This window comes from Esox lucius, chromosome 21 (genome assembly GCF_011004845.1).
Source record: "Esox lucius isolate fEsoLuc1 chromosome 21, fEsoLuc1.pri, whole genome shotgun sequence".
In the NCBI taxonomy this organism is placed as follows: domain Eukaryota; kingdom Metazoa; phylum Chordata; class Actinopteri; order Esociformes; family Esocidae; genus Esox; species Esox lucius.
In genome coordinates, this window is record NC_047589.1 from 25,445,143 (window position 1) to 25,470,345 (window position 25,203).

At 43.2% G+C, this 25,203-nt stretch overlaps 2 protein-coding genes across 8 annotated transcripts in view; one reads left to right on the plus strand and one right to left on the minus strand.

The window, feature by feature from the left end:
• Positions 1-3,921, minus strand: part of pan3 (poly(A) specific ribonuclease subunit PAN3) — a 17,445-nt gene extending 13,524 nt beyond the window's left edge. Inside the window, exons 1-6 of one of the 4 annotated variants that reach the window (XM_029116125.2) lie at positions 3,694-3,921; positions 3,207-3,553; positions 1,918-2,039; positions 1,065-1,137; positions 764-945; positions 164-308 (exon numbers count right to left, since the gene is read on the minus strand). In XM_029116125.2, coding sequence (XP_028971958.1) covers positions 164-308; positions 764-945; positions 1,065-1,137; positions 1,918-2,039; positions 3,207-3,537 — 853 coding nt within the window. In that variant the 5' untranslated portion in view covers positions 3,538-3,553; positions 3,694-3,921. Of the gene's footprint in view, positions 1-163; positions 309-763; positions 946-1,064; positions 1,138-1,917; positions 2,040-3,206 lie in introns of all 4 variants that reach the window. The other 3 variants (XM_029116126.2, XM_034289307.1, XM_029116127.2) reach the window with 3 other exon arrangements.
• The window catches only part of flt3 (fms related receptor tyrosine kinase 3), a 24,713-nt gene extending 128 nt beyond the window's left edge, over positions 1-24,585 (plus strand). Inside the window, exons 1-25 of one of the 4 annotated variants that reach the window (XM_029116123.2) lie at positions 3,958-4,068; positions 4,743-4,851; positions 5,189-5,280; positions 9,437-9,585; positions 9,714-9,841; positions 11,051-11,177; positions 12,117-12,265; positions 12,364-12,497; positions 12,641-12,773; positions 14,100-14,280; positions 14,460-14,557; positions 14,680-14,782; positions 15,011-15,198; positions 15,863-15,978; positions 16,876-17,008; positions 19,412-19,516; positions 19,649-19,759; positions 21,402-21,555; positions 21,705-21,826; positions 21,980-22,113; positions 22,605-22,727; positions 22,876-22,987; positions 23,092-23,191; positions 23,664-23,769; positions 23,873-24,585. In XM_029116123.2, the coding sequence (XP_028971956.2) occupies positions 4,824-4,851; positions 5,189-5,280; positions 9,437-9,585; positions 9,714-9,841; positions 11,051-11,177; positions 12,117-12,265; positions 12,364-12,497; positions 12,641-12,773; positions 14,100-14,280; positions 14,460-14,557; positions 14,680-14,782; positions 15,011-15,198; positions 15,863-15,978; positions 16,876-17,008; positions 19,412-19,516; positions 19,649-19,759; positions 21,402-21,555; positions 21,705-21,826; positions 21,980-22,113; positions 22,605-22,727; positions 22,876-22,987; positions 23,092-23,191; positions 23,664-23,769; positions 23,873-24,094 (3,048 nt within the window). In that variant the 5' untranslated portion in view covers positions 3,958-4,068; positions 4,743-4,823 and the 3' untranslated portion in view covers positions 24,095-24,585. Of the gene's footprint in view, positions 1-3,957; positions 4,069-4,099; positions 4,308-4,742; positions 4,852-5,188; positions 5,281-9,436; positions 9,586-9,713; positions 9,842-11,050; positions 11,178-12,116; positions 12,266-12,363; positions 12,498-12,640; positions 12,774-14,099; positions 14,281-14,459; positions 14,558-14,679; positions 14,783-15,010; positions 15,199-15,862; positions 15,979-16,875; positions 17,009-19,411; positions 19,517-19,648; positions 19,760-21,401; positions 21,556-21,704; positions 21,827-21,979; positions 22,114-22,604; positions 22,728-22,875; positions 22,988-23,091; positions 23,192-23,663; positions 23,770-23,872 lie in introns of those variants that run through there. The other 3 variants (XM_029116121.2, XM_029116124.2, XM_029116122.2) reach the window with 3 other exon arrangements.
• Positions 24,586-25,203: the final 618 nt, after the last annotated feature.

The window sequence follows — 25,203 nt, forward strand, 5'->3', positions numbered from 1 at the left end:
ACCGGTTGACTTTCCCAGACTGCCGCGTGGTGACCAGCCACGCGTTTAACCGGGTGTACCAACGATGGGGTCGGGAAAAAAAAAAAGATACCAATCAGGAGTCACAACCCTTCGGCCGCCTGGTTCGGAGCAGGGGGTCGCGTGTCAGTAGTGGATATCTCACCAGGTGCAAGGGCAGCAGCAGAGGAGCCACTGAGCCCTGGGTGGGGGAACAGAGGTGAGGGGAAAGCCGGGGCACTGGACTGGACCATGGTAGCCATGCGTGGGGCCCCCTTAGGGATGAACTCGCTGGCTGCCGGGTTGGGAGCCTGGGGGAGGGGGGAAAAAAAGAAGACGCAAAGCCCTGCGATCAGAACGCATTGTTCCCAGAGGCTGCGTTTGGGTTTTCCTGCTCTCGCTTCGTCGCCTACTGTGACAGGTAAAGATAGCAGAGGAGGGGCCAATCAGAAAACACACAACCACTGTTTTCGATGGTGAATTTCCCCCAAAGATAGTTTCTTAGACAGTTTGAGGATTAACAAGAATGTTTATGAATTTAGATTGGATAATGTGCTTGTTTCGTGTCACGGCCATGCTGCTTTTCCTTACAGTTCACCATGGCTCAGGGACATTGAGAGTTGTTAAACTGTGGCTGACAGAGCGGGGCCTTAATGCCATTGGTGCGGTCTCTGGCTTTATGACGTAAACTTTAAACCAAGATCCAACTATCCCCCAGTGGTTGATAACCACACCGGGGCTCAAAGCACTGGTACCCGGCTCTCACCTTTCTTCTCTGTGATATGCTCAGAGCACCAAAGTCACTGAAGAGTGAGGATGTGGGGGAATTCACTGGATCTGGAAGAGGACATAGAGGGAGAGGGAATGAAGATTGTGTTGTCCAAGGGGAGCTTTCCATCGACCCACAACTCTGACCTGGTCCAACTGCGAGGATTCCATGGAATAGATCTGTCAGTGATTCCATGGGCGTTGCAATGATAAAGTTAGAAGCTGTTCCCATAATAATTCTACGTCAATCAGTTTCAATCATCTGATACTACCAGGTAGTGTAGGTACTGGATTCTTACCGTGAGCGCTGTGGCTGAAGTTCTTGGCACCGTCATTAAGGAGACTAGGAGAACTGCTGCTGCTGGTCATTCTCTATACAACAATGAAAACACACACTCAAAGGCCTCCTCTATTAACCAGCATGTTGTAGAATTGTAAGCAGCCCGATTCTCCAGAAAGGCACCCATCTATTGCACAGTAATTCCCAGGAGAGCCTGCTTCAGCGGCATTACAAACCGTCTGTCTTAAATATATATGCATCCATTTAAACTGCATATAAATTACAAACATCCTTAAAAACATGCATGATTGCTCGATTGTAAATAAACACGCACCAGTTACCTAAGTAATTAGCCAATTGCATATGGACCCATTATGATCTGGACTGATGAACATGCATCATTAAGTATTTCATTTGTATTATCGGACTAACAATTCGACTTTGGTCCTGGATTGTCAAAACATATCGTTTATCATTATCTTCTAAACATGGGCGGTGCTTCAAAAACTCTCCTGTACTTTAAAGTGTGAACTCCCAAGGAAGGAAAAAACTAAAGGTCTGGGAAATATAGTATACAATTAACATTCTATGTTCCTAGGTTTGGAATTTCTGTTGAAAAGTTACCTATACCTCTGTACTTGCAAAACGCTCCCGATATCACAAGCGAGCATTTTGATACACGGTCAGGAAGTGATTCAGTCCCGGGACACCCGTTAAGAAATTAAATATCGGGTATAAACTAAATACAGAAATGTTTTGGCCCTACCAGATCAGAGTTCAAGGGCAGGTAGATTTGGACAGGTAAGTCAACACAGAAGAGTATTTGTCGGGTTAGTAATGTTACCATTCAGCTGACTAGAGGCTGGTCATACCTGCATCATTGAGTATTTAGATTCTGCAGGGCTCCCAAAGCCATTGACCCCGATGAAGCTGCTGCTGAAGTAGGAGTTTGTCAAATTGGCATCACTCAGGGCTCCTCCCTCCATCCCAGGGACTACAGAGGACAGGATGAGCCGTTCAGATACACATGAGATTATCTGGGCTGTATCCAAACCATAGATATTTCTCACAAAATGTTAGCAGATAAATCAAGTTTGCAAAAGACTAAACCTAATGTGGAATGTAGGAGTACACCACAACTTATTTTACCTGCACATAACAAGTACAAGACCAAGTATGGAAGGTTCCTGTAAATACTTTAAAGTATGAAAACCCTTATGGATATGCAAAATAACTCAATCTATTTCAATTTGTTGTCAGTCTTACATTGGTGATCAAACAGACTAAATGTAAAAACGTGTTTCCTCTTGTGGGGTGTCTTTAATAATTTAAAGGCTATGTAAAAAATGGTATATGAACTAATGATTGTGCAGTGAGAACACTGTAGGACTTAAGAAGGACCACTACACATGAGTAGCCAATCAGGAAGCTACATCAGAAGACGTAGCTAAACACTCCAACGGGTTATCAAGCTAGCAAATTAGAGCTTACTGAGCAGTGCACGAATCATAATATTATCCAAAATAAAATGTGACATTGAACATAGTTCACTGACATCACAAACAGCGGTGGTGGCTTAAATATGTAGCAAGTTATACTAAATAGAAGCAGCTGTTTAGTAAACATGCAAGGCATTTAGCTAGCCTTCCAATAGCGTTAACCATCATATTCACAGATGACTATCAATATTAAAAAATATATTTAAAAAATCCACCTTTGTCTATCTAGGCGTGCACACGTTAATTACTCATGACCTCGATTTCTGAGAGTTGATCTTTGGCTAGGATAACTTGTAATTGCAATAGTTAGCTAACGGTAGCTAATGTTAGCCAATGATTGTCTGAATTTGTCCATTCATGTGTTGAAGCTGTCAAATGCAAAACACTACAGTAACATGGCTAGATAAATACATTTTTTGAGGTAGCTCAAACTCGATAGAGGGAGATAAGTTGAGTTCTAAGACAATTTAATTAAACAAAACTTTGTAGATTGAAAAACATGTTTATCCCACGTTGTTTTGGGGGGAAAGAGGCCCAAAATAATCACCGGGCTCAATTTTAACAAAGCCCATCGCAGGCCTAAAAAACAACAACCACCGATGAGGCTGTACTAGGCCCAGTCGTCGTCTCATAAGAGGGACAAGCAGTCTAAACATACTCACTGGTTAACAGCTGTCCCTCCAGAGTCGTGCTTGCAGAACCCATAGAGTCGTTCTTTTTGGGGACGTTGGGTACCCCGACCGGGCAAGGCGGTTGCGCACTAAGCGGGTATCCCGCTGCAGTCACGGCTCCTCCAGCCATGGATAAAGGGACAGGGCTTCCTCCGCCGTGAAGGGACATGCTTCCCATGGACGGCTCCTCGTGCAAAAACTGACACTCGTCTCCATAAAAGCAAGTCTTGTCCTTAGCGTAGTATCGGCAGAACTTCACCTTGACGCAGGGTATTCCAACACCTCCGAGCGGAGCAGCTGAAGCTGGGAGTCCACTGTTCATGGCACCGCTGCTGCCGCTGCCGCCGGAAGATATTCAAACATAGAGAGAAGTCGATTGCTAGCTAGCTTGCTCTAGAGCAGGGTTCAACTAATGACAATGCAACGCGATATGCAACAGTAATTATGATTTGTACTCGCCAAAAATTACATTACTTACATTATCCGGCTATATTATAAATAACTGAGATAAGGACATTGCGTTTGTAAAGTCTGGTCCCTATGGTCGCTGTCCATGTAGCTGGCCTAGCTAGCCTGTTGTTGAGCCACGTTCACGCTGTTGTTGTTGTTTTCTGGTCTCTGGCTACTCCGCTAAGAACCAGATAGCATAGCATTGCATTGTGGGTAGCTTGTTACAAAGCAAATATAGAAGTCTGAACTGGATAAATGGGACGTAAAACCCAAACGGTTTTAAGTATAAGGTGGATGTGGGTTGTTTGGCATGGATAGTGTAGAAAAGGTTTAGGTTAGGGACATCGTAATGAGCCTGAATAACCGAAAACTCCAAAGCAAAGCGACCTCGAATGCTTTTGAGGTGTTTTGCATCAGATCGTCTTCCTCTTTTGGACAAACTAACAATTTCCAATATGGCATAGGCTGCCGAAATGATGTACTTAGTTTTATTTTGTTCTTTGTTTTGTCACCCAAACCATATCATACCCATCGGTTTCAATGTGGGCACGTGACTTTGTTATTACTCCTCAGTGATGTAGCAATAACTAGCAAGCGACGGCACAAAAGGCTGTCACGTCGTATTGAAATATGCGCGGGCAGGTAGCACGAATTATTTTCCGCTAAGATCTTTCTTACCAATAAAATTGGTAACAATACAGACAGAAACAGTATATTGTCGTGTTATAATATTATTGTGTTATAATAATTGCATTGTTTGTGATTTGCATTGTTATCAACTATGGAAATCATGACTAAAGGATGTCTGTAAATTACGAAACTATTTTAATTAATCCAATGTGAATGTGAACAATGTAGACTAAACCGTGAATGATATTTTACATTTGGTTCGTTGTCATTAAATTGTTAGGAATATTGCCGTAAATGGGTAGCAATGTTAATATTAAAATTTCTGAGCGATACATTGCAAGGGACCCAAAGTCGCTTTGAAGAAATAAAACTAGTTGTACTAACACTCCGTCCCGATTTTGCCCATCACAAGGTTTTCTAACCATCCCTATTGGTGTGTCACATCAGATGAAACGTCACCCTTAAAAGAGGACACCTGGGGTTTCACGCTCCAGAGCATCTTATGTGACAAACTGACACTGAACACCAATGACAGTGAAGAGGAGAGTTGTCATCGGTGAGTTACGTAAATCTTTGCTTGCATTTTTGCATCTCTATCAAGTGTTATTTACACGTGTGCCTTTTTAAGCTTCTCCGACGAATGTTTTATTCAATAACCTGAAAGTCAAACTTATTTTTCTAGCCTGTGAAATATTCTATTATGTTGTGAAATCCACACTTAATGTGGATCTTCAAAGCATCCTCATCCATCTACATCGACTGATTTACCTTATTTAAAGAAAACATTGACAACATCTGAAATTTAAAGAATACTACAAATTGAATGATTTAAGCAATGACTCGTTTCTACAAAATATTTAAAGTTTCGCTGATCGCTTCTCCGTTTCCCCCAGCTGCGATACTGTTGCTGTTTACATCCTCTGATGGAAAGGCGTTGAAGTCCGGGGGAGACGCACCTCGGTCGCTCTGTTTCACTGGGATGAAGGTAGGTGTAAATTACTACCAGAACATCTGTGGGTTTCTGACCTGTCAACCACTGTAGGATTATGGCACATCAGCTTTTGACCTCGAGCAGATTTTTGAAAGTTTGTTTAAAAAAAACAGGCAGTGAAGGAGTTGTAGCATGGTACTGTTGCGGGAATTTATGTCACAAATGTTTTTTGCCATGGCTTCGGTTCCCGTTTACCGAAGGCTTGGGGTTCCCACTTCTGAGACTAATCTGAAAAGCAATAAAACCGTTTGCAATATATATATATATATATATATATATATATATATATATATATATATATATATTTGTTTCTCTTCGTTTTATATGCCATTTCACATTGCGTTGCAGAAGTATACAACATTTGCCTTTTTCTTAGGTCTTGTGTATTGTTCTTATACAACTTTACGGTTGAGAGAATAGAGGAATTCACACGGTAAACCACTAACCAGCGCATATTCCCGTTAGTCAAAGGGTTTCAACACATGGAACATTTCATGTAAACGGCTAGTGAAAATAGTTTCTGTTCATTCTTGGCTGCAACATTCGGTTAACTGTCTGAATAAAACTGCTGACTGGTTACTCGTGTTTGTGACCAAATAGCAAATTAATGGCTAATTTAATCTTATATTTAATGTAAAATCATATTCTGTTTTTTGTTGTATTGTCCATATATCTTTTTATATTTAAATGTCGTTGTTGTATTAGTTTTACATGGAAAGTTTAATTGAACAACACGTGCTGCACTGAACCAGCAGTTAATTTAGGTGTTGGGGTGTTTGTACGTTTAGAACGGCCGTCCGCACGCTGTCTTCTTAAGAACTTTTTGTGGAAACGGTCAGTTCAGTAAACCCGAGAAGGAACCAGTCAAGCCTAGTTCAGCCAGCCCGCAATTAAATGTGATCGAAGTGGTTACCTCCCTCACTGGATTCGAGCACCGTCATCCCACGCGAGTGGCTGTCTTTAGCCGCTACACCACGGTGCTATACGGTTGCAAATTGTCGGTATAGCATCTCGACATTAAATCATTTGGTCATGCCAAGTTTGAATATTTCGTTTCTTATTAAGTTTACCTCCACCACAAATAGCATCTACACTGCGTGCACAATTATTAGGCTCATTGTATTTCTCAAGATGTATTTTATTGTTGAACAATCACAATGCTTTGTCAATCCAAAATATAATTGAACCTCAAACCTGAATGTTTAACAAAGGAAAAGTGATTTTAATCTATAAGTGTGCACAATTATTAGGAAAATTGGTGTGTACAATTATTAGGCAACTAAATTACAAAAATAATCTCTCCTCACTCGTTAATTCTCAATTTTTAAAGTAAGTGTAACAAATAAGTTACACAAAATGACAATCAATAAAAATTGGTGTCTTCTCAAAAATATTGTGTGTCCAATATAGCCACCCTTCTTTTCAATACCTGCCATGAGCCTTCCATCCATGGGGTCTGTCAGTTTCTTGATCTGTTCACGGTCAACTTTCGCTGAAGCAGCAACCACAGCCTCCCTACTGCTGTTCATAGAGCTGCACTGTCTTCCCTGACTGTAAATCTCACGTTTGAGAAGGGCCCACACATTCTCAATAGGATTTAAGTCAGGTGAGGAAGGGGGCCAGGTCATTATTCAGGCTTCTTTGAGGCCCCTTGCTTGCTAGCCAACAGTGGAGTACTTGGATGCATGTGATGGAGCATTGTCCTGCATGAAGAACATGGCCTTATTGAATGCTGAGGACCTCTTTCTGTACCACTGCTTGAAGAAAGTATCGTCCAGAAACTGGGAGTAGGTATGGGAGTTGAGTTTCAGTCCATCTTCAACCCAAAAAGGTCCAACTATCTCATCCTTAGTGACAGCAGCCCATACCAGTACCCCTCCTCCACCTTGCTGGTGCCTGACTCGAAGTGGTGCCTTGTCCATTAGTGATCCAGCCATGGGCTCATCCATCTGGTCCATCAAGAGTCAACTCATTTGATCTGTTCATAAAACCTTTGAAAAATCTATCTACAGGTATTCCTTTGCCAAATCTATATGCTTCAACATGTGAATCTTATTCAGTGGTGGTCTTCTTTCAGTCTTCTTGATCTTGGCTATGTCTCTGAGCACTTGACACCTTGTACTTCTGGACAGTCCTGGAATATGGTTGCGCTGGAGGATAATGGGCTCCTGGTAGCTTCATGTTTAATTCTTCTCAAGTCTTTTGCAATTAGTCTTTTCATCTCCATGCAATTTTTGACTTTTCAGTGTCAGTTAAATCTCTTTTTTGGCATATTTTACCTGAGGTCATGAAGCTATGATATAAGGCGTAATTCGCTTTCACCACACCCTCCCTCATTACACAAATATGTATCACCTGAAAATGATTCAGTCCAATGAGCATTGAAGTTTATATGGTTTGGAGTTGGATAATGTGCATAGAAATAATGATCTGATTAGAATACTCACTTTCACAATAATAATTGTGTACACATTATATGTAATGTATGGCTTTTGTCACAGGCCGTTTTAACAGGTTATTAGCCAGTAATAGGCTTACTAGTGTCTAACTTACAACTTGAACTAAACACAGCCAAAGCTATTTCTTGGCGCAAAAGCATTTGTTTTTCTATCATTTGTTAATGACATTGATACAATAATATCTATATGGGTGACGATAACTGCCTTTTTCGTCACCCATATAGTGAAAAGATGAGAGAATCGTGGAATTTTACTGACCCTACTATTTTACTGCCCAAGGGGTTTTGATCTAGCCTATGTTACCGCAAAAATAATGCACGGATGCGTAATTTGAAAAAAAATGGAAGAAGTTCAAGATGACGGTCAATCTCCCTCGGTCTGAGGCTCCATGCAAGATCTCACCTCGTGGGGCATCAATGATCATGGGGAAGGTGAGGGATCAGCCCAGAACTACACGGCAGGACCTGGTCAATGACCTGAAGAGAGCTGGGACCACAGTCTCAAGGAAAACCATTAGTAAGACACTACGCCGTCATGGATTAAAATCCTGCTGTGCACACAGCCACGAAACCTGAAGGATCTGGAGAAGGTCTGTATGGAGGAGTGGGCCAAAATCCCTGCTGCAGTGTGTGCAAACCTGGTCAAGAACTACAGGAAACGTATGATCTCTGTAATTGCAAACAACGGTTTCTGTACCAAATATTAAGTTCTGCTTTTCTGATGTATCAAATACTTATGTCATGCAATAAAATGCAAATTAATTACTTAAAAATCATACAATGTGATTTTCTGAAGCACCCAGCTTCATAGCACCCCAATACACAGCCCACTGCTGGCTAGCCTTTGAACCTAAGCTAGGTGGGCCCTGGTCAGTGCCCTGGATGAGTGACCAGGTGCTACTGGATGTGGTTGTTGGAGGTGAATTTGCATTTGGCCCAGAACATTGAAGGGGTACATTAAGGTATGCGTGGTACCGTGTTTTGGAGTGGATGTTAAACAAGTGTCTTGACCCTCTGCGGACACCGAAGATCCAGTGCCCCTTAAGGTTGTCAAACCCATTGCTTTGTTATATTACCAAGCTGACCCTCGTCATCATTGCACAAATCATCCCCAGCTTCTAATGTGCTCGTTCATGTCTTTTCTCCACCACGACTAAGAAAGTGTACTACTAGTACTACTGTACTACTACAGCTTTATGTACACGCAATCCTAATGTACTGGAATAAGATCATCAAGTAAATGTAAATGTTAAAAAATCTAATGTGAGCAGAGTTGCTCACAGCCTTGATGACAGCATGATTTTAGCCGGTCTTTCAGATTTTAGTCTCAAAAGTCTTTTTTTGTTGCAGCCAAGTTAGTTTTTTTGGTCAAAGCTTTGCGTAATATCTTCTAATTAGCATGTAACCAGCAGATAATCACCAGGTTACGCAACTTTGTTGAAATCCCCTTACCAGAGTAAACACACTTAATTTAAAACATTTTAATCACGTTGTAAGTAATTGTAGCTGTTATTTCCTGGAACCACTGGACAGTTACTGAGGCAAGGAGAAAGTGCAGAACTTCTATCTTAACAGAATGTCAATACAAGGATTCCAGCATTTTCCAAATTTAAAACCAAAGTTTGGTTTTCATCCTCAGTCTTTCCGCTTTCATCCTCTTCTGAGATTATGACAGGTTGTTCTGTGTTCCAGGAGAAGGTGGTTACCCTGACTGAAGCCCATCTGAATAGTTCTGGTCCTACCAGTGTACAGGTCCATGCCGGACAAAGTCTCAACATCACCATGCAGAGGCTTCCAGGACAAGCTGTATGCAACTGGAGCTTCGGGGCCAGCCAAATCAGGTGTGTGTCTATGTGTGTGAGAGTGTCTGTGTTTAGGGGCTGTTCTGTTTACTGTTGCATGCTTGCGTTGGTACCTTTGCCTCTCTGGTCACTTCATTTGTGGTTGCCTTTTGTTTCTCTGTCAACAGCGAGGGCTATTCCTTGACCATACCATGGACGTCTGAGCGGGATTCTGGGCAGTACACCCTCAGCTGTGCGAGAAACTACAGCAGCAATTCCTCTCTGACCCTGATTTTACTGGTTGGATCTCCCCTAAGTGAGGGCACAGAATTTACATTTTAGTTATTTAGAGTATTCTTTTTTTAAATCTAAAGCAACATCCAGACACATTTTCTAGTGCAAACCACAAATTTAAATGTCAGATGTCGGTTTGAAATCATCACATTTGGTTACAAATGTCTCTTTGTATGTCTGTGATAGAGATTTTTGTTTTCGGTTTCTCTGCCTTTTCCCAGATCTGACATTGTAAATCATACATGTTCTGAATTGCACAGAGCCTGGCAAATGCTGTGTTAGATCCAGAAAAGACAAAGTGTTCCAAAATAAGTTTAGGGAACAATGTATTGTCTTCGGTTTTCAGGCCTTAAAATTCAAAGTAGTACATGTAGGAATTTGATCTGTGATACCAGCAATACTTTTTTGTCACAAAAGAAATTTCTTAGAAATTCCTTCAGAATAATGTTGTTTCTTAACATCCGAAGTCCAAACGTTTTGAAAATGTTCATAGAACTCAACCAAATGCTAAAGAAACTTGAATTCTCCTTATGGTGCAGATTTTTACTGGTCAAGCGAGCCATAGCTAAGGAAAACAAAGAAAACTAAATTGGCATTCTTTCAGCCATAGAAACTTTAGTACTCATAAGTATATTTGAACCCCTGAATAATAGTATTAGCTTTTTTGTTTGCATAATTACATTTGATATTGTATTTCTTTGTGCTCCTCACTTGGTTGTGCAGGGATGATTTTGACCATTTATGGTCAAAATCATCCAAGGTTATCCAAGGTTGGATAAGAACAGCTAAATCCAAGGTTGTGCAGAAGCACTGAAGCTGAGAAGGGCTGGTATTTATCAATGGTGATCTGCTACCTGTGTGGATATGACGGTCGTAGGATTGTAGTGAACTCCCTCTTTTTATATGCGTACAAACATACTAAACTGCGTTTGTAAGAAACAACTTTAGAAAGGTTTTGTGCAATACTGATGTTGTGTGTTGACTGGGTCGTCTACACCATCCTCATTGCTCTTATCCACGTTTACATGTTAGTTTTGAGTTGAATTCTTACTGAAGACAGCAAAAAGAATAACAACACAGTGTTGTGTTGTGAGCGGAGCCGCTCGGCATATATCGAATTCTCTCTAAATGTCGGGGTTTACTGAGTGGCCACACATTGTCCATGTGACATTTTGCTCAAATTCCTCAAACATTCTTATCTGTTGTTCCTCGTACCATTGGTTCCCGCCAGGAAGTCCCTCAAGGCCACAGCTGAATTTAGTCAATGGAGGAGAGGGCTATGTACCCGTCTTCCGTTGTTCTTCGGAAGGAAACCCACAGCCGATTATCAAGTGGTACAACAACCTGGACCGGACCGGGTAAGGTCACGCCTAACCTTGTAGAATGTGTACACACACCGTGAACGTTTGTCTGACCTCTCCGCTAGACTAAGCATGACGTGTCGTGGAAAAACCTTCCTTTCTTCTTCTCACCAAAAAGATGCGACAACTCAGGAGTTTGTGGATTCAGATAAGACTTCTAATGAGCAGTCATGAAAGCCGAGTTGACCTGCAGGAACACCTGTCTTGTCCACTCAGGACACACATTTATATAGTTTTATCTTGCAAAACAACACTGGCCGTCCCCTTATGCTAATTCACGGGCCCACTCGTCACCAAACACTGGCCCACTCGTCACCAAACACGGGCCCACTCGTCACCAAACACGGGCCCACTCGTCACCAAACACGGGCCCACTCGTCACTAAACACTGGCCCACTCGTCACCAAACACGGGCCCACTCGTCACCAAACACTGGCCCACTCGTCACCAAACACGGGCCCACTCGTCACCAAACACGGGCCCACTCGTCACCAAACACGGGCCCACTCGTCACCAAACACGGGCCCACTCGTCACCAAACACTGGCCCACTCGTCACCAAACACTGGCCCACTCGTCACCAAACACTGGCCCACTCGTCACCAAACACTGGCCCACTCGTCACCAAACACTGGCCCACTCGTCACCAAACACTGGCCCACTCGTCACCAAACACAGGCCCACTCGTCACCAAACACTGGCTCACTCGTCACCAAACACTGGCCCACTCGTCACCAAACACGGGCCCACTCGTCACCAAACACTGGCCCACTCGTCACCAAACACTGGCCCACTCGTCACCAAATATGGACCCCCCACCCAACGCGGACCCTGGTGCAACCCCATCTCCTGCACCCCCCCATAGCTACGCCCGTGGTGAGAGTTCAGAAACATTCCTATGACAAACCTCTATAGACATTCTCCTGCTCTCCAACAGAGTGGTTAGCTATGGCGACGGGATGTTGAACAGTGACGGCCCAGGGAGAGTGAAGAGCTCCCGGAGCAGTAAACATTATGTCGGGACAACTGTGATGTGCTGCGCGGAGAACTCTGTAGGAGTGGAATGTTCTCATCTTTATGACTATGGTTGGTATCACCGCAAAACTGTTTAGCACCACGCAAAGCGACACAAATCCGCTCGGGTGAATACGGAATGATGTGTTTTGGAATCCTATGTGTTTCAGACTTGGATACTGGCGTTCAAGGGGCTGAGGAAGCTCCGGAGATCTTTGTGAGCCCAGGACAGACCCTGCTGCTCCGATGTAAAACCAAGCAACAACACCCAAAACCAGAGTGGCAGAATGTAACCCAGACACAGGTGTGCCTTCCTCATTTACCTCATCTACCTTTTATTTCCACTTCCCTAAACATATTCCCCAACTCGTCAACTTTTCTCTCCAATAATAGCGTACGGTTTGTTTTATTTTCATGAGGTGACACAGTGTCCCGTCTTTTCCCCAGGTCACAACAGCGGTGAATTATCTAGGAAAGCGCATGTCCTACCTGTCCATTCAGCCGCTGACCGCCAGGCATAGTGGAGTCTACACCTGCCGGAGTGGCAAGGATATCAAATCCACCCGCATACAGGTCCTGGGTCAGTACACACAACCATGCGGTGACCCTGAATGCTACCTCGGTTGCTTGACGTCACCGTTCCTCTTTTAAGGATTCCACATTTACAAGCCCTTCACTTACCTGTGATCGGTCCTGACTCTGTTTTGATCGCCGCCTGCCCGTTGTTCTGGAGTCAGTGCCCTCCACCCTGGCCCACAGAGCTGCTGTACAACATTGTTTATCTACTTCACCCATTCTAGTCCCGACTCTATCCCAATCAGCTGGGAGTTGTTGCAATGTGAAAGGGCCGTAAATACAGTTGGATATGCTGAAAATCGGCAAGGAACAAAAACTAAATATTTCAAAACTAAAAAGTTTATAACCACTACACCACGGAACTACTCGCTTGGCCAGTGCCTAGAAACCATTAAGCATTGTGTTAAACTGACTAACATTTCTTACTAAGTTTACCTCTACCACAAATAGCGTCTATGAACTGTAGGGCTTTTGCCACTGGTATTACACAGCTTTTTAGCCAGTAATAGGCTTACTAGTATCTGCTAAATTCCTAGGAATAGTTATAAGAATTGAGCAATTGCTAGCCAAACTGAAAATGAACTTTTCCTTGCCAAAGCTTTTTCATTTCATGGCACAAAAACAAACATATTTCTTTCATTTGTGAATGACATAGATAAAATAAATATCAATTTAGGTGATGATAACTGACTTTCTCATCAAGTGAAAAGACAAGAGAATCGTGGAAACCCCTACTCTTTTACTGCCCAAGGGGTTTTGATAAAACCTATATTACCCCCAAAAGCATGCACAGATGTGTACTTCACCAGAATCCACCAGAAACAATCGCAATATAACCATATACAGTTTTAGTTTAGGCTTACTATAACTTAGCTACTGAATGTTGTATGTAGCTAGCTAAATGTTTGTCTATCCTGACCCAAAAAGCATGCATGGATGCTTACTTCGAAAATCCACCAGAAACAGTCGCAATATAACCATAAACAATTTTATTTTAGGCTCACTGAAATGTTGATACTGAAGGTTATAGCCAGCAAAGTTTTTGTCTATTGGGAAATAAATCCCAATGCATACTTTGTTTTGACTGTGAGGAGATTCGAACACAGACCTGTAGTTCGCAGGTCCACTTCTCTAACCACTATGCTATTTAGCAAGGGGTAGACACTCACTCACTCAGAGACATTAGCTCTTCTTGGCCGGCTCTGCTTATACGGTTCGGCAAAAACTCAAACAAACAGCAGGGAAGCTTTCCAGAAGCAGGATTTGAGAGCTTTATTCTGAAACATAGTAGTTTCCTGTGTGTGTGAAGGACAGTGTTGTGTGTCCTCAGAGAAAGGCTTTATTTCCGTCGACCACCTGAGTGAAAGTGTTACCATCTCAGCCCACAAGAAGGCCGAGTTCTGTCTGAGGCTAGCAGTCTTCTCACACCCTCCCCTGCGATGCTGCTATTGGCTAGGTCCAAACAACAGTCTGACCAGGTGCCCTGAGCCCACGCGGTCTTGGAAGAATAGGTACAGTACTGATAGTCTCTGTGTGGCCTGCATGGGGCTCCGTTGAATCTTGGACATGCAGTGAATCAAAGTCCATGTTTGCTTTGGTTCAGTGTTTCTGTTTCAGTTTTGTAAAGGTTTTATAAAGGTTTTTTATGGAGGAATACGTTTGAGCGTTCAGCCCTGCCTGTCTTCCCCAGGAGTCTGGAATTGTGTAATCCTGTCGGAGGGATGTACAAATTACACCTGGAGAACGAGGAACAGAACCTAACAAAGAACATATCCCTTTGTGTTACAGGTGAGTGACATCTCCCTGCCCAGTCTGACAAGAATTGTGATTAGGTGCATAACCTCCTAGTTACATACTTGTCCTCACCTGTACTCTCTCTCTCTCTCTCTCTCTCTCTCTCTCTCTCTCAGATAGACCCACCTTAAATCTCATTGAATTCGGGGGCCACATCACCTGTATGACCGACACCCCTCTCCCTTTCAGCCTCACCTGGTGGTCCTGTACCCAGTCCAGGTACTGCTGGAGTACATCTAGGATGGAGTTCATGATGTTAGGATTCAGCTGTATATTCCAACATCTGATATCACCATATGGTGTGATTTCCCCGACACTAACTAAGTGCAGTTCTCGGGTTAGAAATATGTATTAATTGATCTTTCCTGTAACAATCCGGGATAAGGTGGTTCCGGAAAACTGCTCCAACGCGTTAGTCAGTGTGTGTTGACTTGTGATCTCCTCCAGCAGTCCCTCAAATTGTTCAGACTGGAAGGAGCTCTCTTCTAATCCCCCGGAGGTGAATGACTCAGACATGTTCTGCCATAAGAAGGTCCGCAGCTCCCGGCACATGGACGTTGATGGGGACGTACTGGTCAAGTGCTGCATCAAGAACTCTGCCTACTCAGAGTGTAGCGGGCCACTACACCGCGGAGGTATGGACTCTGTCAGAATGTTGATTCAGTCAGAATGTCGACTGAGTTAGAATGTCCTGACTGAGTCAGATGTTGATTCAGTCAGAATGTTGACTGAGTTAGAATGTCCTGACTGAGTCAGAATGTTGATTCAGTCAGAATGTCCTGACTGAGTCAGAATGTTTATTTAGTCAGAATGTCCTGACTGAGTCGGATGTTGATTCAGTCAGAATGTCCTGACTGAGTCAGAATGTTGATTCAGTCAGAATGTTGGCTGAGTTAGAATGTCCTGACTGAGTCAGAATGTTGATTCAGTCAGAATGTCCTGACTGAGTCAATGTTTATTTAGTCAGAATGTCCTGACTGAGTCAGATGTTGATTCAGTCAGAATGTCCTGACTGAGTCAGAATGTTTATTCAGTCAGAATGTCCTGACTGAGTCAGATGTTGATTCAGTCAGAATGTCCTGACTGAGTCAGATGTTGATTCAGTCAGGACATGAAATGAAGAATGAAAGTGACAGGAGGAAGAGGGACTTATTTGGCTGTGCATAGGGGATAATGGGGCACTTTTTAAAAATGTTTTCTATGTTTTTCATTCAGTGTTGATAAATAGAAAAATGTAAAGGTCTGCCCAGAATTGTTTTTCGCACAACTATTTATGGATTGATATCATTGTCACCATAGCCTCATTGGCCGTCTTCAGGCCGCCTGATCATTCCCTGAGTGGGTCCAGTTCTGGTCTTCTGCTGGCTTTGGTGCTGGTCAGCATGGCGTTCGTCTTCGTGTGCGTCAGGAAGAAGGTACTCGCGCACACAGACACACACATACACACACACAGTGTGTGGTTGAATTCTAATGGCCTAGTTAGAGCGTGTCCCATTCCCACATCCAGCTGATTTACTGAATTTACTGACGTCGTTCTGCATACTTCACGGCTAACTACTTCTGTGGCGAACGGAACTGACTTGCCACACTCCCTCAGCTTGTCACTCTCAGGGACAGGTGTGATCCGGGTGTGATTTGGGCCATTTCAGCTGGACAAGCGTACAGCCATGTTGACTCTCTGCTATGGGGTAGAGGTGCGGGTGGAGGGCACAGCAACATGGACATCATGTGTCATTCACGACAACCGACAGACTATGATCAGGGGTTGCCTCATCTGGCTTTTGGGGGATTCCCCCTGAAGAAAATTCACAGCACGTGAATTTGGCTTCTCATTTTCACTTAGGCAATCGGAATTTAACACACATCCTAGCTTCTGCTTCTTCTGCTGCTTCTTCTTTAGATTTTTTTGGTGGATTGCACCTATTATAGTGATGTGAGGCCTCCATACACAACATATATTTTTGAATCTAATGTTGTATTCGACCTAATAACAAAATATCCGTCATTCAGACACATTTAGGTGTGTAGTCCTATCCAGGCTCCATTTCAGTATTCAGTATTCCCTGGAACATTTCAGTATTCAGTATTCCCTGGAACATTTCACTATTTTGGTTCCAGTTACTTATACAGTAAATTTGGTTATTTTCTTGATTATGATCCACTTCTCTTTTCAAAATATCTGCCTCCGTCATCTCCCTCCGTCCATTCCCCTCTGTATCTCGCCCTCCACCCAAGAAGCCTGCTGTCAGCCACTCAGCTGTTCACTTCACACACCCTCGTTGACACCCTCTCTCCTGGTGTGTCCTGTGCAGAAACCCCAGTACCAAAGCCAGCTGCAGATGATTCAGATGACTGGGCCTAACGACAACGATTACATCTACATCAACTTCAAGGACTTCAGTTATGACCAGAAATGGGAGTTCCCCAGGGAAAACCTGGAGTTGGGTAAGACGGGGAGGTACTCAGCTCTGTGAAAAAGTCTTGGGCACCTGAAAGTAAAACTAATGCCATATATTTGTAAAAAAAAAAAGTATATATATACACACATATATATACACACGGGGGGGTCCGAAAACCAGTCAGTATCTGGTGTGACCTCCATTTGCCTCACGCAGTGCAACACATCTCCTTCGCATAGAGTTAATCAGGTTGTTGATTGTGGCCTGTGGAATATTGTTCCACTCCTCTTCAATGGCTGTGCAAAGTTGCTGGATATTGGCAGGACCTGGAACACGATGTTGTATACGCTGATCCAGAGCATCCCAAACATGCTCAATGGGTGACATGTCCGGTACGTATGCTGGCCATGCAAGAACTGGGATGTTTTCAGCTTCCAGGAATTGTGTACAGATCCTTGCAACATGGGGCTGTGCATTATCATACTGCAACATGAGGTGATGGTCGTGGATGTATGGCACAACAATGGGCCTCAGGATCTCGTCACAGTATCTCTGTACATTCAAAATGCCATCAATAAAATGCACCTGTGTTTGTTGTCCATAACACACGCCTGCCCATACCATAACCCCACCGCCACCATGGGCCTCTCGATCCACAACGATCAGCAAATGTATGGCACAGCATCAGCAAAGCGCTCACCCACACGACGCCATACACGCTGTCTGCCATCTGCCCTGTACAGTGAAAAATGGGATTCATATGTGAAAACAACACCTCTCCAAAGTGCCAGACGCCATCGAATGTGGGCATTTGCCCACTCAAGTCGGTTAAGACGACGAACTGCAGTCAAGTCGAGATCCCGATGAGGACGACAAGCATGCAGATGAGCTTCCCTGAGACAGTTTCTGGCAGTTTGTGCAGACATTTTTGGGTTCTGCAAACCGATTGTTGCACCAGCGGTCTGGGTGGGTGGTCTCAGATGATCTTGGAGGTGAAGATGCTGGATGTGGAGGTCCTGGGCTGGTGTGGTTACACGTGGTCTGCGGTTGTGAGGCCGGTTGGATGTACTGCCAAATTCTCTGAAACGCCTTTGGAGACGGCTTATGGTAGAGAAATGAACATTAAATTCACGGGCAACAGCTCTGGTGGACATTCCTGCAGTCAGCATGCCAATTGCACGCTCCCTCAAAACTTGCGACATCTGTGGCATTGTGCTGTGTGATGGAACTGCACATTTGAGCCCTTTTATTGTGGCCAGCATAAGGCACTCCTGTGCAATAATCATGCTGTCTAATCAGCATCTTGATATGCCACACCTGTGAGGTGGATGGATTATCCCAGCAAAGGAGAAGTGCTCACTAACACAGATTTAGACAGATTTTTTAACAATATTTGAGAGAAATAGGCCTTTTGTGTAAATAGAGAAATTCTTAGATCTTTGCGTTCAGCTCATGATAAATGGGGGCAAAAACAAAAGTGTTACGTTTATAATTTTGTTCAGTATATACAGTGGGGAGAACAAGTATTTGATACTCTGTGAGAGCCGGAATTCTTACTGGTTGGTAGGTGATCAAATACTTATGTCATGCAATAAAATGCAATTGAATTATTTAAAAATCATACAATGTGATTTTCTGGATTTTTGTTTAAGATTCAGTCTCTCACATTTGAAGAGTACCTATGATAAAAAATACAGACCTCAACATGCTTTGTAAGTGGGAAAACCTGCAAAATCGGCAGTGTATCAAATACTTGTTCTCCCCACTGTATAAATATACCAACAAGTGACAAATTAAAGGAAAAAATTACACCGTGTTTCAGTAAGATGTTGGGCCACCACAAGTAACCAGAAGAGCTTCAATGCGCCTTGGTGTAGATTCTACAAGTCTCTGGAGCTCTAATGGATGGATGGAACACCATTTCAAAAGATTCCCTCATTTGGTGTTTTGATGATGGGGGTGGAGAGTGCTGTCTCACCCGTCAGTACAGAATCTCTCCTAGGTGTGTAATTGGGTTGAGATTTGATGACTGCCTAGGCCACAGCATATGATTCACATCATTTTTATACTCATCAAACCATTTAGTGACAGCTTGTGCCCTGTGGAATTGACGTTGTCCTCCTGGAAGAGACCCAATAATTAACTTTGAAAGTCACTGTCCTGTGGCTGTTTTTATCAAAAATGTTGGTCAACCGGGCATGCTCAGCACTTGTCTTTTTACACTACATGGAGCATAATTGGATGTTAATTACTTCCTTGTATTATGCATGTCCCCGCATGGAAGCAGCTTCATTTTTTAAATCCCTCCACTAATGTATTCATATTCTCCTTTAATTTGTCACCCTTCTGCTTATATATGTTTCTTTTTTTCTTTTTTTTTTTACATATAAACACATATGAACAGTATTCCCAATCTTTCTTACCCTTGAGGCATTTTCTTTCTCCCCAGGAAGGGAACTGGGCTCTGGGGCCTTTGGCATGGTGGTTCAGGCTACGGCCTACGGCATAAGCAAGCCTGGGTTCTCCCAGCAGGTGGCCGTCAAGATGCTGAAAGGTACAGGTTTTCCCCATGTATGAGGTCTGACACCCCACAGTGGAAAGGGGTTTGTGTAGGCTCATTAAATACTATTTTTGTGTAACCCTCGACACAAGGTTAGAGTTGAGTGTTGTCTGTTCGCTCATGCAGAGAAGCACGAGACCGTGGAAAAGGAGGCTCTGATGTCCGAACTGAAGATGCTGACTCACATCGGACAGCACGCCAACATCGTCAACCTGCTCGGGGCCTGCACCAACTCAGGTACGCCAGGCAACTGTAGACCGGCTCGGAAATGACCACCAGTCGACCGTAGACTGGCTCGTAAAACGACCGCCTAGTGGAAATAACAATGACGTAGGTCCAACATTGACGTGCAATTGCCAAGAGGTGTTTAGCTGCTGTATTGAAATAGGCACTCGTAACTAATGTAGAGTGCCCTCAGAAAGTATTCAGACTCCTTCATTTTCTACACAATTGTTTATTATTTAGCCCTCGTTCGGCACACAAAGCCCGATAATGATAAAGCGAAAACATGGTTTTATAGATTTGTGCCAATTTATTAAAAATGAACAACTGAAATATTTAATGTACTATGTATTCAGACCCTTTATTCAGTGCTTTGTAGAACCACCTTTGGCAGCGATCACAGCTTTGAGTCTTGGGTTTGCCTCAACCACCTTTGTACACTTGGATTTGGGCGGTTCCTCACATTCTTCCTTGTAGATCCTCTCAAGTTGTTAGATTGTATGGGGAGCGTTGGTGAACTACAATCTTCAGATGTTCATTAGGGTTCAAGGCAGGGCCGGCCCAGAATGTTCTGCCACCCTAGGCAAGATAGGGACCAGCCAGACTGTCTTTTTCAGGGAAGGCCTTGCTTATTTCAGCAGGACAATGCCAACCCACATTCAGCACGTATTACAACAGCATTGCTCTGTGGTAAAAGAGTCTGGGTGCTAAACTGGCCTGCCTGTAGTCCAGACACGTCACCCATTGAAAACATTTGGCACATTATGAAATCAAAAATACGACAAAGGAGACCCAGAACTGTTGAGCAACTGAAATCCTATATCAAGCAAGAATGGTAAAACCTTCCACTTTCAAAACTACAACAATTGTTCTCCTCAGTTTCTAAACCAAGAAGAGGAGATATGCCCCTGTCCCAACTTCCTTTAAAACGTGTTGCCGGCATCAAATTCAAAATGGGAATATATTTTTCAATTAATAACAGGGATAAAGGATTTGCACATCATTGCGTTCTTTTTTTATTTGCATTTTATGCAGTGTCTCAAATGTTTTGCAAAGGGGCTGTAGGAAGAGTCCTTGTGGTTCCAAACTTTTTCCATTTCACATAGATTCCCACTGTGCATCTGGGGGCAATTTTGTTGATAAACTTCCCAGATCTATGCCTTGCCATAATTCAATCTTAGAGGTCTAAGGAAAGTTATTTGGACTTCATGGCTTGGTTTCGTTTTATTCTGTCTAGAATGTGTTCTGAATATGTTCAGAAGGCACTGCATTTGCCTTACTGTCAATGACCAGAAATACTGACACACTTGCAATTTCTTCAGATCACTCACAATAGTCTGTGCAAATACATTGGAACTGACCCCAAAAACCTTACCTCCTCAGACAATTCTGTTTTTCTTTATTTTCCTCCATGCTCATTGAGAGGCATAGAGAGACACAAAAATAACTCCTTTTCATTTAACAGGTGAACCATAATACAACAGTATTAATTGACCTAGTTACCAGAGACAGGCTCCAGGAAAAATCTTTCAATCAGCATAGGCTGATGGGTTGATGAGACACAAAACCCGATTCATCCCTCAGACAATATTTTTCGTTCGCTACCGTAGGCATATGAATTTGTCTGTGTGTGCGTGTGACTGTGTGATTGCGACAGGGCCCACCTACCTGATCTTCCAGTACTGCAGCAAAGGGGACCTCCTGAACTACCTGAAGAACAACAGAGGCCTCTACCAGAAGTCTCTGACCGAGGCCGCCGCCAGGTACCGCTTCAACTGCCTCTACCGCAGGCTGCCCAGGAGGAGCAACAGGTGGGCAAGGGGGCAGGAGTGGGTTGGGCTTCTGTGCATGGGCGGGGCTGACACTGAGTGTCAGTTTGAGCCATTTTACCATCATGTCGGACACAGAGGATTAATGCACTAATGTTTGTGTGTGATGTGTGTGTGTGTGTGTTGGTTAGTGAGCTCCTGGAGCCAGTGGACCATGAATACGTGCCCATGTCCCCCAGCACCTCTATGGGGCCGGAGAGCATCGGTCTACTCAGCCTCAACTCCTCCTGTGTGGATGCCTTCGATAGTCAGAGTGGGTAGACACACACACACACACACACAATAATAAATAGACACATTTATTAGGAAAACACCACAGTGAACCAGCACGGTGAACCAGCACGGTGAACCACCACAGTGTAGGGGAGGATCCTGTTGATGTCAGCTGAACCACGTTGATCCGCAGGTCAAGGGATGTCTGAGGACCAGAAGGAGCAGAATGAAGAGGAGGAGTCAGAGCATCTGGCCCTGACCTACAACGACCTGCTCAGCTTCTCCTACCAGGTGGCAAATGGCATGGAGTTCCTGTCCTCTATGCAAGTATGTGGACACACTACGATATACACTGTACATTTCACACTAAAGACAACACTTTGAATACTACATAATAAAGACAACACACTGAATACTACATAATAAAGACAACACATTGAATACTACATAATAAAGACAACACATTGAATACTACATAATAAAGACAACACATTGAATACTACATAATAAAGACAACACATTGAATACTACATAATAAAGACAACACACTGAATACTACATAATAAAGACAACACATTGAATACAACATAATAAAGACAACACATTGAATACAACATAATAAAGACAACACATTGAATACTACATAATAAAGACAACACATTGAATACTACATAATAAAGACAACACACTGAATACTACATAATAAAGACAACACACTGAATACTACCTAGTAAGGACAACACACTGAATACAATACAACCACCTCAGTCCTTCTACCTAACATCACCTCTGGATCTTATTTGTTTACCTGTCTCCAGTGTATCCATCGAGACCTTGCAGCCAGGAATGTGCTGGTAACTCAGGGGGGACTTGTGAAGATTGGAGACTTTGGACTGGCCCGGGACATTGACAATGACTCCAACTATGTAGTCAAGGGAAATGTAGGTCTTCCTCAAAACAGGGGAGCGTTTGTCTGAATTCTACAGACGTTCTGTTGTGTCAGCAAAAGCATGGCACTTGTGAGACACATTTTGACCCCCCCAAAAGGTCCTCACAAGAGGGGTAATATGTGTGTGTGTTTGTTTGCAGGTGCGCCTGCCAGTAAAGTGGATGGCCCCAGAAAGCATCTTCCAGGGGATATACACCATGCAGAGTGATGTCTGGGCCTACGGAATTCTGCTGTGGGAGATCTTCTCACTGGGTATATTCACACACACACGCACACACACACACGAATGAACAATGTATTCCCATATGATACGCGTCTTCATGATACGTGGTTTGCTCTCTCCCTCTCGGTGTCAGGTGTAACGCCCTACCCAGGGATAAAGGTGGACAAAGACTTCTACATGAAGATAGAGAGAGGCTATAAGATGGAGCAGCCCTACTACGCCAGTGAACCTCTGTAAATGTTCACATCTATTCCTCGCACATCTATCTGTACATGTACACACCATTCATCCATGCATCCACACACCATTCAACCATACATCCACACGTACCCACCATTCATCCATACATCCACACGTACCCACCATTCATCCATATGTACACACCATTCATCCATACATCCACACGTCGTCCATCTATAGATCTATAAATCATAAATCTACCACATATCTATAGATCTATGCATCATAAATCTACCACACATCTATAGATCTATAAATCATAAATCTACTACATATCTATAGATCTATGCATCGTAAATATACCACACATCTATAGATCTATGCATCATAAATCTACCACACATCTATAGATCTATGCATCATAAATCTACCACACATCTATAGATCTATACATCATGAATCTATCACACATCCATAACACATCATATTTAGCCCCCCGCCTCCCATTTCTCTCCCCCCCCCAAGGTATAAGATGATGTGTGAGTGCTGGGCTATGCGACCAGGGGATCGTCCTGCCTTCCCCAATCTGGTGGCCTTCATGGACAAAGAGCTGACATACATGGAGGAGAAGGTGAGGCGTGGCTAACTGTAGACAGCCTCCACGTAGACCCCCCACACTACACCCCCCCACCCCCCGCCACTGTCCCTCTGATGACGGCACTTTCATCCCTCAGCTCTACTGCAACATCCTGGACAAGAGCTCGAATAACTCGCTGTACCAGAATGCACCGATGGACAGTGACCTGTCAGCCTTGGCCGAATTAAAGTGTCTCCAGAAACAGAACCAGTACTCTGAAACCCGTTCCACCAGAGAGGCCTCAGGAACCACAGAACCATCTGACACGGCTGCCATGGAGACAGATGGCGATGAGAGGCCTTTGAAACCATGTCAGTGAGTCCAGATAACTAAATTCAAACGGATCTCACAGTTTGCCTACCAGCCATCTATATAACAGCAGTCTATGTGTGTGTATTGCTACATATTGATTTACAAACTGTTTCAAAAACTATTTCTTTGTAGCAAATTCCCTCTCCTGTGCAATATATATAGTGATATTTTACACATACAAAATAGCAATGAATGTAACATTTAATGTTTAACAGGGTATGGTATGTTGGGCTGACATAACCTGTTTTTCTTTAACTTTGTGAAACTAACAAAATGTTAATATTTTTGCTTTTGGAGAATAAATATTTTTTCATTCAGAGAGTTCAGAGTTCTGAGAGTAGTCTGTCAGTGTTTTTCTGTGTAAAGCTGTAGTCTGTCAGTGTTTTTCTGTGTAAAGCTGTAGTCTGTCAGTGTTTTTCTGTGTAAAGCTGTAGTCTGTCAGTGTTTTTCTGTGTAAACACATTCTTTTTAAATTAACTATAATCCAATAACTGAGTTTCTCTCTATGCTTTTTCATTTTAAGTGTAACATTTATTTTTATAATTCAAATTAAGTATTTTAAATGATTCGTGTTTATTGTTAATAGTATTAGGTCTGGAGGCGAAAATGAGTGTAATAAGTATAAGCAATAGCACACAAAGCACGACAGGGGGAGCAGGAGATATTAGTCACACGATCTGCGCCAGTCCTGCGCCTACTGTTAGATTACTTGAGTTTTGAGTATCCATTGCCTAGCCTCCATCAAATAACAAACGGTGAAAGCCCAATTAATCTCCTTTCAACATACTACAAACTTTTGAAATGCAACAAACGGGCCTAAGTTCCGATTGCAATGGAAGGCCTCAACGATGTGCGCGAGAAGGCATGATGGGTTTTAAGGGAAAATCCACAGTGAGATACTCAGTCACCACATGCATGAACTGTCGCGATGGTAGAGCTGAACAAGTCTCCGGTCTGATCCAAAAATAAAAGGAATCACGTTTTCATGTAGCAATTACTGTGGCCCTGGTGTTTTGCCGATCACTGCACGTAGGTGGGTTTGGTTGTCTACATTCAACACTGCTACTGGCCTTGTCTCAGCATAAGGTAATTGCCTAGATAAATAAATAGGCTACC